Source organism: Chinchilla lanigera, unplaced genomic scaffold (genome assembly GCF_000276665.1).
Source record: "Chinchilla lanigera isolate Chin_1 unplaced genomic scaffold, ChiLan1.0 scaffold00033, whole genome shotgun sequence".
Taxonomy (NCBI): Eukaryota; Metazoa; Chordata; class Mammalia; order Rodentia; family Chinchillidae; genus Chinchilla; species Chinchilla lanigera.
The window spans coordinates 21,272,963-21,287,249 of NW_004955434.1; the positions used below are offsets into that span (position 1 = coordinate 21,272,963).

The 14,287-nt window shown below is 42.4% G+C and overlaps 1 protein-coding gene across 2 annotated transcripts in view; it reads left to right on the forward strand.

Moving 5' to 3' along the window:
- The window catches only part of Adamtsl1 (ADAMTS-like 1), a 462,751-nt gene that overhangs the window by 343,394 nt on the left and 105,070 nt on the right, over positions 1-14,287 (forward strand). For both annotated transcript variants that reach the window (XM_005388722.1, XM_005388721.2), the window contains exons 18-19: positions 11,844-11,997; positions 12,666-13,785. In XM_005388722.1, the coding sequence (XP_005388779.1) occupies positions 11,844-11,997; positions 12,666-13,785 (1,274 nt within the window). The remainder of the gene's footprint in view (positions 1-11,843; positions 11,998-12,665; positions 13,786-14,287) is intronic.

Genomic DNA, 14,287 nt, shown 5'->3' on the forward strand with positions numbered 1-14,287 from the left:
TACTAGCACAAATTTACAGCCAGCTTCAGCTCACTTATTTTCAGCTGCTATGATTCTTTGGAGATGTTTTTGATTCCCTGAGCGCCATAGGCCTGTGTGTCTTCCATAGCGAAGCCCCCAAATTATTACCTCTGTAGCAAAGTGAGCCAAGTATATGATCACTAGGCCTGAATTTTAAAACCTGTATCAATACCAAAATCAAAGGCTTCCTTTTTCTTGCGTGCAAACATTTGAATTGGCCTTCCTGACCCCACGGCCTCTCTTGTATAATATACATCTCACAGCATAGGGTGCTGCTAGTTGAAATACATCACAGAGATGCTGGTTTCCAGAAGGAAAAGCCACCATGATAATCAAGATGCCAGCTTCCTCAACATGATTCCCTCTTAAAGCTGCTTCACTGAATGGGTCCCCAGCATTCTTGCCCCATACATGGCCAGTCTGTTTGGAGGACATCCAGGGGCCTGCTATGGGCATTGCCATTGCGAGGGAACCTGTGCTACCACGGACTTTATAATTTGGCAGGAGAATTACCTCTGGTGGTGCCTCACTCAAGATGCCTCACAACAGAAGGGAGAATGACTGCATTGTTATATTTTAGAAACAATTTGATTTCACCAGGACAAAGGTTTGAAAAGAGCGGAGAATGAACCTGTGTACATTCAAGTGTCTGTGTGCATGGGGATGTTAGTGATTTTTCCGTGGTAATTGTATTTGGAATATGATATAATACCTGGAAGAAATCATAAGAAAAATAGCAGTTAAGGAAAGGCTCAGGATGTACTTACCAAGTGGTGCTGGGTAGTTGTCATCCCTGTGGAGTAAAAAGTGCTGCTCTTCCAGGCCTGTCAGCTGATACTCTACAGATGATGGGGCTGAGGGAGGGATAATTATTGTAATTATCTCCCCATCTTCCCAGAGTTTGTGGACTTTGGAAGAGATGAGATACAGAAAATTCAGGAAAAATTATTTTCTGTCTGTGGATTTGAAAGAGGAACCCTTATAGTTTGACCAAGGGAAAGAGACTGTTGAACTGAGGTCCCCTTCAGTACAGTAGGCCTTTAAAGGAGATTCGTGGGGCTGGGGATTTAGCTCAGCGGCAAAAGCGCCTGCCTGGCACACGCAAAGTCGTGAGTTCGGTTCCCGGTACCGGAGAAAAACCAAAAAAAAAAAAAAAATAAAGGAGATTCGTGTATGGTTAAGAATTCAGACTCAAAGACAGACAAACCTAACTTCAAATTCTGACCCTGACACTTATGAGCTATCTGTCCTTGAGCTAATTATTTAACCTTTTTAGGGCTTGGCTTGCTTCTCTGTAAAATGAAGACGTAGGATATAATGTCCATCATGTGCACAAGAGGCTTTAAGTTAAATGATGTATATTAAGTGCTTTGTGGCTGGTAAAACTTAACTGTTAATATGGTAATGATGTTCGGCTCTCTGGGATCACTGTCAGAAGGAGAGTGGCACTTTGACTGGCTGGACTCAGAGCCACAACCTAGGTCTCCCACAGGCTTCGCTGATATTCCCAGGACAAGAAAGTTCTGGTACCTTTGGGGAACTATGTAGTTAGCCCTTATCCAGAGACTCTAAATAAGTTCCTAACTCTCCGGGTGGTTGAGGAGTGGGAATTCCAAACACTGGGGAGGGGCTGGGAATGGTGGGAAGTAACCACCAGATCCCTAAGGCTGAACTCAATCTGGTGCCATGGAGAAGTGCTCCTGGGGTGCTGAACGAGACCCTACATTTGTCCTGCCACCCACGGGATGCTCCCTTGGGCCCCTGGCTGAAACGACCCATGCTCTCCACACCCCCAACAAGACTCCTTTTGGGAAGGGGGAACCTGGATGATCTGTCCGTGCTTTCATCCTCAACTCTGCGGTCCCATCTCACGGTTACTGCACAGAATCCCTCAGAGACAAAATTAAGCCAGAGTTTTAGACATTTCAAATAAGATTACTTACAGATTCTGTTTCAAAAGTAAGACCTCTCAAAAGACCATCTTTCTCTTCTTTAAAAGAAACCCTTCAATCTCCTGAGTTAAATATTAAATATATTGAATCATGTTTTAATAGGAGTTTCCCCCCAATAGGATAAACAAAATTAAATTCACAGTAGTTAAATTTAGAGGTAGAAGGAACTTAAAAGATCCTATCGTCTAATTGCTTTCTTTTAAAATTAATGCCTCAGAGCTCTTGTCAGTTGAAAGGTTACTATGGAGTCAAAAATCTAAAAGAGGCAAAATGAGAGCTATTTTGGTTGATGAGTGGTGGGTGCTTCAGATCTGCAGTAGTTAGGTCTCCCTGTCTCCTGAGAAATAGCCTGGAGCTACTTCCTCAAAACAATTATGAGATGTAGTCTGAAAACTTAGCTTCCTTGTTTCGGAGACGTGGAAATTGAAGCTAGTACTAAAGTACTAGATTTGGCCAAAATCATAACACAATCTTTTGACCCACTGGCTCTTTTTTTCTTTTCCTAGTTGGCACCATTAAAATGATCATGCTTTTAAAATGTTCAGGCTCCATACCCCCATTCCACCTGGTCTTGGATTTGGTGCTGTCAGTTACAGTAAAGAAAGTCAAGGGCAGAAGCGGGCATCCAGAATCATTAGGTTTCAAAGCCAACAGGTTTGATTCTCACCCACCTCTTGCCTCTTAAATGTCTTTTAGGATGGCACACATCCAAGCCCATCATACCGATTTGTGTCATTTCCGTATGCCAGCATATAAACTTCAGAAAACGAGATAATTTCTTGTTGCCCTTAACTGTCATCTTTCAAGTTAGCGTGGCACATCGCATGACCCCAGTTCAGGCCTCCACCATCTCCAGCCCGGGCCATGCGGCGGCTCCTCACTGATGCTCCTGGCCCTTGTGGACTGCGCTGCCAGACACACCGTCTCCAACGCCTCTTTCATCACGTTACTCCCTTCTTCAGTGGCTTCTCATTGCCCGACAGACCGATTACAAATCTCCTGTCTAAAACTTCAAGGTCTCCAAAGTCTAACCATGGACTTCCACTCAGCTCCTGAGCAGTCTTGACCTGACCCATCTGTCCAAAGTGGTCGAGGTTTATCCCCAGCCTGCCTCGGACTTCCACGCTGAACTCTTCTGCCTTTATTCTGGACATTTTCCTGCCTTCCATGTTGTACTGCACCTACCCAGACTCCAGCCCGCCACAAAACCCAGCTTAGGAAATCCCTCGTGTACCATGAGTTTTCAAGAATGGTTACCACTCACTTTATAGAATTTCTCTTGTTTTCTAGTTTTATAATCTCACTAAATTCTTTACTATTTAATTCTATAGACAGTTTTATTTGGGTATAATTTCTATATCATAAGATTCAATTTAGCTTAAAATTTTTAAGGTTTATCCATGTCATAGCAGCATTTTTAAAATTTTTACTAGTACATGTTCACAGTATACAATGATCATATTCATTGAAGGGAGTTGGTACATGCACATAACATATCCTGATTCTTTTTCCTTCCCTTTTTTCTCTCTTCCTTTTCCCTCCCCTCCCCTTTTTCTCCTTCTCTTGGCCCCTTCCCTTTTTAAAATATTTTTATTGGTACATGTTTGTGGTAAATAGTGACTGTATTCCCCGTGGGGAGCTGGTACGCGCACATAACCCATCTCAGATCTTTCTTCATCCCCCTTCACTCCCCACTCTCCCCTCCCTCCATTTCTCCATCCCCTTCCCGTATGCAGAAGATCTGTCTAGCAATTTCCCATTACCTATCCTTCACTTTGTTCTTTATTTATATTTTGGGTTTCTCATATAAGAGAAACCGTGCAATATTTAAGCTTGTGTATCTATTTCACTTAACGTCATGGTCTCAAGGCACATGCATTTTTCTACATGACACAAGTTTGTCTGTCTTTATCGCAGAGTGGTACATCATTGTGTGTAAACACCATTTTCTTCATCTGTTCGCCTGTTGATGGGCCTATAGATCATTTCCAAGATTTAGAAATCGTGAATTGTGCTTTTATAGTCATGGGTGTGCGTGTAACACTGCGGCATAATGTCATGAAGACTTTCAGGAAGATAGCTAGAAGGACACTTGCCAGGTGAAATGGGATTTCTTGTTTTAGTTTTCTGAGGAATCTGCATACGATAGAGTAAAAGGTTCCTTCTTTCTCCTGAAGCCTCGTCAGCATGTTTATCATCTGATTTTTGAATGACAGACTTTCTGTAGTAAAATGGAATCTCTATGTTACTTTAGTTTGCATTTCTCTAATAGTCAAAGATGCTGAACATCTTTTCATGCATTTGTTGTCCATTTATATTTCTTCTGCCAAGAAATATATATTCATATTATTCACATCATTCATTCAATTTGATTGAGTGTTTTATTTGGAGGACCTGTTTTTGTTCATGTTTAGTTCTTTATATATTCTACATATTAATCCTCTATTTGAGGTACAGCTGGCAAAAATTATCTTCTACAGATTCTCTTTACTCTTTCAGATGTTTTTTTTGCTGTTTCTTTCTCGTTTGATGTGATCCCATTTGTTGATCTTTGTATATCTTGTGCAGTTGGGGTTCTGCTCTTGAAGTCCTTGCTTATACCAATGTCTTTAACAGTTTTACCTATTTTATCTCCCAGCAGATAGTTTCTGTTTTAATATTGAGATCTTTGACCTGCTTTATTTTAGCTTGGCCTATGGTAAGAGATATGGGTCTAGATTCAATCTTCTGCATGAGGATAGCGAGTTTTCCCAGCATCATTAAGAGGCTATCTTTCCTCCAATGTATGTTTTTGACCCTTTTGTCAAAGACCAGGTACCCGGATGTGCCTAGAGTTGTTTATGCATCCTTTCTTCTGTTCCATTGATCTACATGTCTATATTTTGCCAATACCATCCCGTTTTTAATCACTGTAGCTTTGTATTAAAATTTGAAGTACAGAATTGTGATGCTTCCTACCTTGCCCTTGTTGCCCAGGACTGCTTTTGCTATTCCTGGTCTCTTCTGCTTCCATATGAATTTTAGGTTGTTTTCCCTACTTTAGTGTGGATTGCTACTGGTATTTGACTGGAATTGCATTAAACCTGTATAAATCTGTGTATCAGTGTTGGAATTAGGGCCATTTTTACTATACTGGTTGTTCCTATCCAGGAATGGGGATCTCTCTCCATAGTCTTCTGACTTCTTCGATCTCCCTTTTCCATACTGAAGTATTCATTGTAGAGGTCTTTCACTTCCTTGGTTAGGATAGTGCCTAAATATCTAGTTTTTGTTGATGCTAATGTTCAAGGTATCGTTTCCCTAATTCTCTCTCAGTAGATTTTTTATTGGTGTACAGGAACACTCTGTGTGTATGTGTGTGTGTGTGTGTATGTGTGTGTGTGTGTTGACTTTGTATCCTACTACACTACTGATTATTAATTCTGAGTCTTTTGCTGTAATCTTTCAATCTTCTCTGTAGAGAATCATGTCATCTACAAATAATGATATTTGACTTCTTCCTATCACATACATATGTCTTTTATTTTCCTTTTTTTTTTTTTTTTTTGCCTGATTGCTCTGGATAATGTTTCAAGAATTGTATTGAACAGTAGTGATTTTAGTAGTTTTTTTATCCTTGTCGCATATCTAAGTTTAGAGGGAAAGCTTTCAGCTTCTCCCCATATAGTTTGATGTTGGCCATTGGTTTTGTTATAAATGGCTTTTGTCAGATTGAGATAAGATCCTTCTGTACTATTTTCTTCAGGATTTTTTCATGAATAGATGCTGGATTTTGTCAAAGCCTTTTTCTGCATCAATTGAGATGACTGTGTGACTTTTGTCCTTGCTTCTGTTTATGCATCATATTTATTGATTTGGGTATGTGGGACCATCCCTGCATTCCTGAGGTGACTCCTGTTTGGCTGTGCTGTATGATCTTTATGAGGATTGTTTCACTCTGTTTGCCAGTATCTTGTGGAAGATCTTTGTGTCTATATTCATTAACAAGATTGGCCCACAGTTCTCCTTTTTGGTTGGGTCCTTCTCTGGTTTTGGAATCAGGTTAATGCTAACTTAGAAGAATGACTTTGGGAGTACTCCTCGCCTTTCGATTTCACTTAAGAGTGAGGGAGTATTGGCATTAGATCTTCCCTAAAGTTCTTGTATGACTCAGCAGTGAATTCCTCAGAACCTGGGCTTTCCTTCATTGATTGGTTGATTTTGTTACTTTTCCAATTTCATTGCCTGATACAGGATTATTCAGAGTTTTTATATCTTCTTGGTTCAGCTTCAGTGATCATATGTACCTAAGAAATCTATCCATTTCTTCTGAAATCTCCATTTTATTAGAGTACAGATTCTCATAATAGTTACTAGTAATATTCTGGTTTTTGGAAAATCTGTTGTGATTTTCTTTCTTCATTCCTAATTGCATGGATTTGGGTCTTTATTTTTGAAGATTGACTAGGGGTTTGTCTTAGTTACTTTCTCATTGCTGGGACAAAACACACAACACCCAGAAGTAAAAGGAGGCAAGGTTTACTTTAGCTCACAATTCATAGAAATTCCAGTCCACAGTCAGCTGGCTCCACGGCAGGGCACCATGCAGAGGGAAATTGCAAGAAAGAAACAGTCCGTGGCAGGATAGGCAGAAAAAAGCAGTGCAGTAGTGAGTGTCCCTTTGCCTTTTATTGCTTTGAGACTGTAAGCCTACTGACTGGCACCACTACATCCAGGGTGGGTCTTCCCGTTGCTCACACCCGTGCTCCAGCCACCTCCCAGAAGTCCCGCCTATGAATGTCTGAGGCTTTTTATTTTTATTTTGTCCAATTTGTTCTATGAAGTTGGACATGCTGGGTTTGGGTGCATGTATGTTTATAGCTGTCTCTTTTTGTTGAATTCCTCCCTTTACCAATATGTACTGACCTTCTTTGCCCCTTCTGATCAGTTTTGGATTAAAATTCACTTTATTTGAAATTTAAAATAGCTGCTCTTGCATTTGTCGTGGTCCTTATTGTACGGAATATTGCTTTCCATCCTTTGATTTATAATCTGTGTACTTTTGAATTAAATGTCTCTTGGATACTGCAGATTATTGAGTTTTGTATCCTGGTCTATTCTGCCAACCTGTGTCTTGATTGGGGAAGTGAGACCATTCATACTGAAGGTTACTGAAAGGTACTGACATATTACTGTCCTGCATTGTTTTTCTATTGCTGATTCCTCATCCTTTCTGCTTAACTGTTCACCCTGCCTGCTGTATTCATGCTATCAGAATTTTTGGCATTGTTGGCTTTATTGTCTCTTTCTAAGATAGTCTTAAAATTTCTTTATAGTATTGGTTTGCTGCTCATGAGTCTCTTGAGGTGGTGTTTATCATGGAAATACCTTATTTCACTGTCAACTTTAAAGTTTTATCAGATTTATCAGTCCAGGTGGGAAGTTGATTTTTTAGGGCTTTGAACACTTCACTCCAACCTCTCCTGGCCTTTAAAGTTTGTGCTGAGAAGTCTGCTATGTTCTTCTTCAAGAATAACCTTTAGAAGTGATTCATTGCTTTTCTCTAATAGGTTTTAAGATTCTATCCCTGTACTGGACTTCTGGAAGTTTGATTAGAATGTGCAATAGAAAGATTCTCATTTTATCATGTCTATTTGGGGTTCTACATGACCTACTTATCTGTATATTTAATTCTTTCCCAATATTTGGAAAGTTTTCTGCTATTATTTCTGTATATAGATTTTTAAGTCCTTTGGGCTACCTTCTGGCTTTTCATTTATTCCAATTAATCTTAGATTAGTTTTCTTTGTATCTAGTAGCTGTTGGATCCATTTTTTATGTTTCCTTGTTGTTTTTAAGGTATCTCTGATCTCTGACAGCATCCCTGTCTTCTAATTTTGGTATTCTGATCCTTGCATTGGCCACTTCTGCTGCCCATACATCCTATACAATTTTTAACTTTCTGGATTTTTATTTGAAACATTTTCTTGGACTCTAATTTTCCATTAAACCAGTCATTCATATTTTGCATCATTTTGTTTGCTCATCTAGATTTTTATTAGTGTAGTCTATAAACTCCCTGATTGATTTGTTTATTAAGTCCCTTATCTGATTAGTTGTATTTTCTATGCACCCATTTATTATCTGTTCTTCTAAACTCCCCTGTTATCATTTCAAGTGATTCAGCTATGTGGCTTTTGCTTTCCTCTCCCTCGATACCCCATGAATCAGTTTTGAAAGAGCTAGGAGTTTGGGCAGGCATTTTGTTGCCTTGTCTTCTTCTGTTTCTGTGGTTCTGTGTTTGTTTGTTTTGTGCTTAGGTTTGCAGTCACCTATAATGGAAAGAGTTTGTTGCTCATATGGAGAACTCTTTAATTAATCTGCTCTTCAACTATGCACTTAGACCATGGCTAACTAACAGAGCAGGGGGATTTCTTTCTAGCCTTTTGCCTTCTGTTACTTTGGGAGGGAGGGATGCAGTGTAATTGGCCCAACACACAGTTTTCTTTGGGAATGAACCACAGTATTTTTAATGTTACAAAGGTAATCTGGGTATTGGCAGGAAAAACCTACTAATAACAACAACTATGCAGCCCTGGCAATATCAAGTAAATCAACAAAAGTAATATTGTCCAAGACAAACTGTATATTTACATGCCATAAGAACTAATACTGTATCACCCTTAACTTTAGAAAAGAAACATGTAATTATACTATAAACACTAAGACAAACCAAATTATTAGGTTAATAATATCCCTTAGTTATTGCAGACTGATCAGACTCACCATCTCCCAAATGAGTGTACAGTGCAGGCTAAATAAAAAGAGGCAAATGGAGTGATTTCAGGACTCCAGGAGGATCAAAGCCCTCTCACAAAATTCAAGATTCTCTTACAGCTAAGAACAAGACCTTCTCTGGATGGCCTGTATTTATTTAGTTATCAAAAGAAGGGAGGGGAGTACTCAAGAAGGATCAAAACACTCAAGGACTTCTCCAAATAAGGTATGAAGTTAATCCACCCAGGAATGAGATGCCTGAGGCTGCAATCTAGTTGAGGTTGGATCCAGATGTCCTTGGCTGTGATCTTGTCTTATCCTTGAGGCTTTCTGCCTTCATCTGGCATTACAGGCCTCAGGAGGGATCGGTGACTCACTGCATTCACTTACTATGAGTCCACCACCCATCTCCAGACAAGGAGCCTAGGCCTTGGACAGACTCATAAGTAAACATGAAAAGCCAGTTGGTTAATTTAAGTCCTGCTCAGAGCTGCTTTGTAGTGGTCTCCATCACCAAATGTTGACATTCAACAAATATTCACTAAATGAAAGAACAATAAATCCAATAATGGTAGAAAATAATTCAACAGTAGTAACATAGAGTTAACTATCTAAAGATTAATAAAACTTAATGCTTATGCTATTAAAGATATATAAGGTTGGGAATGGGAGAATGTCAGAAGAAAAATGAGAACTAGGAGGATGTAAAAGTCATACAAATGATCTTACTAAGGAGTAGACAAATATTTATAAATTAGATAAAGGCAACAGGAAGAAAACAATGAGAAATAGAAGATAAAAGAAAAAAATAGAAAGAATAAAAATAGAAAAATTAAAAGGAAAAAGAAAAGAAGAAAAGGAGTGTGAAAAAGAAGGAAAAAAAAAAAAGGCCCAAAGATAAAAATAGAAAAATTAAAAGGAAAAAGAAAAGAAGAAAAGGAGTGTGAAAAAGAAGGGGGGAAAAGGACAAAATAAAATTCCCCAAGCTCCAATAAGCCAGTGAAAAAGAAAGAAGGAGGGAAAAAACGGAGAAAATGAGTCTAAACATAGAAAAAAGAAATTCTCTGTATTTTTCATTAAGTGGTTTCCTTCCAGGAGCTGCAGTCTTAGAGTAAAACAAGACAGTTTTCTCCACCTAGCCTTCCAGCCTATGGGTCTGTGCAGTGCCCCCACTATTCTAGAGGCCGCACTGTTTATCCCAGGCTGTGGCAAAGTCCCCACTGTGATGTGCACTTTCTTACACTGGTAGATAGGGAAAGCAATAGGACCTCAGATCTGAGCTAGATGTAGACAGCAGGGCAAGGCTTCAAATATTTAATGCTGGCTCTTTCAAACCCAGACATTTCTGAGCACAACACAACTGGACCTGCCCATTCACCATGGAGGGGGGAAGCTGGTAAAGGTGGCCTTCCTGGCCTGGGCTTAAATTTCTCAGGGCGATTTCTTTCTAGCCTACTTCCCATCCATACCTGTCTCCTGTGGCTGTCTCTCACCCAGTCACTGTGGGAGGGCAACTCTGAGAGCTCTGAAGTATAATTGTTTCAAGTTTTTCTGAGTCCCATCTAATTCTGAGTCCTAAATCAATGCCTTCCCAAAATGATTAAGTGCTGATAAATGATTAAGCACCTGATTAAGTACTCTCTGGAAATATGGTGGTCACCCAGACTGGAATCTCTCTCTAGCTGTTAACCTTCCAGGTGGAAGGACTCCCTTGGATCAAAATCCTGTGCTGCTTTTCCAGTTCACTATAGCCATGGGCTCCACTGCCATTTCTCCCTGGATCTCCCAGTCCTGGGCACTAACAGTATTTCTAGGGAGTCAAGTTCCTCTCCCCATGAACTGCAAGCTGGGGAGGGGGTCCAGATTGTTTTGGTTGTCTCTCTACATTGTGGGCCATGGTTTGTGCCCCTAATTTTCTTGTCCTTCCCATTTCTCAGCAATCTATTTCTTTTTTCTTTGCCAAGTTGTTATTTTCTACTGCCTGGATTCCAGATCTCAGACAAGGTGAATTTTGCTGCTGATCCCACCACTCTCCCGTTTTGCCCCCTTCCTAGGAATTTACTTTTGAATCTCAAAATCCAAACATTTGAGTGGGGTGTGGTAGTACACACCTGCAATCACAGCCTGTAGCAGTATTAGTCATAAGAATTACATTCCTTTTAATGGCTAAATAGTATTCTGTCATATAAAATATACGTTATTTTGTTTAGCCACTCAACAGTTGATGGATATTGGGTTGTTTTCAGTGTGGGGCTACTAGAATAATACTGCTATGAACATTCACATACAAATCTTTATCTGCATGTATGTTTTCATTTCTTTTGGGTAGATACCTAGAAGTAAAATCTCTGAGTCCTATGGTAAATTAACTTTTCAATAAACTACTAAACTGTTTCCTAAGGGCCCGATATCATTTACATTCCTACCACCAATGTATAAAGACTAATTTTTCCACATCTTCACCAACACTTATTATCTGTTTTTAATATGATATAAAGTGATATCTCATAGACATCTTGATTTATACTTCTTTAATCTTCTATTTCATCTTAACAATGCATTTGGAGTTTTTTCTCATTTGAATGAGTGTTCCTTGAGTTTAGAAACTACCATGTGCCTTTCCTCAAACAAAGCAAATTCAAAAAATCTGTCTAATTGTAGGCCTTAAAATATTACTTACTTTGAAGGAAGAAGGAAGGGATTAGTACTGTCATTTCTGTGGAGAGAGTTTGAATGTATTATCGCATTTAATTCCTGGATTAACATAAGTAGAAATAGTCTCAGAGTGTAAGTACTTGCTAACTAGTGAAATTCTGAGCTGGGATTTGAACCTAGGACTCTATGATTCTGTAACTCTAAAGTGCAGGCTACATAAATAAAAACAGGTAAAATGCCTACAAGGAACTTTAGAATAAAAAAATTTAAGAGTAGAATGTGCTACAAGACAGGCAGGTGTCCCACGTTGCTGCAGCATAATTAATATTTGTCCCTCTTTCAATAGTTACTGCTTTTCCAAGCAACTTTTCTCGTATTTTGGTGAGCTTGAGAGTCCATACAAAACCCGTAGGCCTGGGGCCCCGAGTTCTACGTGTTTGCCTTTTCTCTCTCCACCAGTGTTCCACAAGCTGTGGGGAGGGCACGCAGACGCGAAGCGCCGTTTGCCGGCAAGTGCTGAAAACCGGGGTCTCCGCTGTCGTCAATTCTACCCTGTGCCCGCCCCTGCCTTTCTCCTCCTCCATCAGGCCCTGCATGCTGGCGGCATGTGCAAGTGAGTATGCAGCGCTCTGGGGACGGGGAGATGGAAATCACGAGCGGGGCCTCAGCCATTGCGCTTGTCAGGGCCACGGCGGCGTTCGCTGGTTGGCACACACAGATCTGCAAGCTGGAGGGAGCCTGTTCCTGACGGAGTCTAAGGTTATCCACCCTGGGCTTTGAAACTCCTCTGAACAGACTTGTTCTGTTAACTTGTCACGCAGCAGGCCTCCGCTCAGTGTGTCCATGAGGACTGGTAGTTCCAAGGGCCTAAAGGTAGACATCTAAGGGAAGATGTTCTCCTTCGCTGTGTCCTCTGCCTTTTTATAATGTTGATTTCTTATTTTAAATGCTTTTAATGGGAGGAACTGCCTGACCCCCGGGCTCCCTCCACCTAGATGGCCGTGCCTCAGCTTCTCTGGCGTCAGGCCCAGCGGGCGCTGCACCGCCTCAGTCCTCTGCTTCCTGATGGTGGTGGCCACTTGGTGGTGCACAGGTGGAAGCCAGCTCCTGGGCATGGCGGGGGAGGGGAAAGCGGTAAATGACGATCCTGGCAAAAAACAACTCCGAAGAGCTCTTGCTCTGTTGTCCTCTTTGTTCTCCCGTCCTTTCGTCGCTGCATCTCACTTTGGCTTTCCTCTTCTCTTCCTTCTCTTGGTCTGGCCGGCACCGGTCTCATCCCAGGGCCTGGGCAGCCGTCCACAAAGCAGAGCCCTCAAATCACTGCTGCACGGAAAGTGTATATCCAGATGCGCAGGCAGAGGAAACTGCACTTCGTCATGGGTGGAATCGCCTACTTGCTGCCCAAGACAGCCGTGGTGCTCCGATGCCACACACGAAGGTTCCACAAGCCCCTCATCACGTGGGAGAAAGACGGCCAGCACCTCATCAGCTCTGCTCGCGTCACGGTGGCCCATTTTGGCTACCTGAAGATCCACCGCCTCAGGCCCTCTGATGCCGGCACCTATACCTGCTCTGCAGGACCTGCCCAGGAACACTTTGTGATTAAGCTCATCGGGGGTAACCGCAAGCTCGTGACCCAGCCGCTGAGCCCACCCAGCGAAGAAGAGGTCCTTCCGGGGAGGAAGACCAGCCCCAAGGAGGCCCTGCAGAGCCACAAACACCAGAATGGGATCTTCTCCAACAGCAGCAGGGTTGAGAAGTGGGGCCTAACCCCTGACGTGGGGAGCCGCTATGATGATATTGTCTCCCGGCTGCTGGAGCACGGGGGCTGGCCCAAAGAGCTCCTGGCTTCCTGGGAGCTGCAAGACTTCACAGAAAGGAACGCATCCTCAGAGGAGGATCCAAATGCCGAGCAGGCCCTTCTGCACCTCCCTTTCACCTTGGTGGCTGAGCAGAAGCGCCTGGACAACATTCTCAGGAACCTCTCCCAGCAGCCTGAGGAGCTGCGCGACCTGTACAGCAAGCACCTGGTCGCCCAGCTGGCCCAGGACCTCTTCCGCAGCCACCTCGAGCACCAGGATATGCTCCTTAAGCCCTCAGAGCAGAGGTTCCCCCCAGTGGCCGCCCCTCACAAACACGTGTCTAGCTTCAGCACCTCCTTGCGGACCTCCTCCAGGGAGGCCAATGGCGGCTCTCGCAGGCCACACCGCAAGCCTACCATCTTGCGGAAGATCTCAGCTGCTCAGCAGCTCTCTGCCTCTGAGGTTGTCACCCACCTTGGGCAGACTGTCGTCCTGGCCAGCGGGACACTGAGCGTGCTGCTAAACTGTGAGGCCATTGGCAACCCAAGGCCTACCATCAGCTGGGTCAGGAATGGGGAAGAGATTCAATTCAGTGACAGGTGAGTTTGCAACTGCCTCATCTAAGAAGAAATGTAAAGAAGGAGCGGGTGGGCGAAGGGCAACATAGCAACCAAACCAGGATACTCACACGTGTATCTGCAAGGGGAGGGTTAGAGCACAGGGCCTTGGGAATCAGCTCTTAGATTCCAGACCCTCTCTCAGCCCTGATAAACTGCCGGAGCAAACACAGAGTAAGAAACGTTCTTATCTTTACAAGGGAAGAGAACCCCTGCCTACCCACCCCACACCATAGAATCCCAGTGATGAGTGAGATACCATCTGGGTAGCTGTAACTTTTGTTAGAAAGCTCCCAGGCCAAGGCACTATTACATACAGCAGCTACTTTGGGAGATGGAATTAGAAAGATCTGACTCTGGATCCTGTTCCATGTGTGTGGTCCCTGGGGCTCAGGAGACCCCTTAAGTGAGCCTACCCTCTGTCTGCACTGGACAAAACCACTTGTTCCAACAGGCCTTTATTCCCAGTTGGACCTCTCATTAG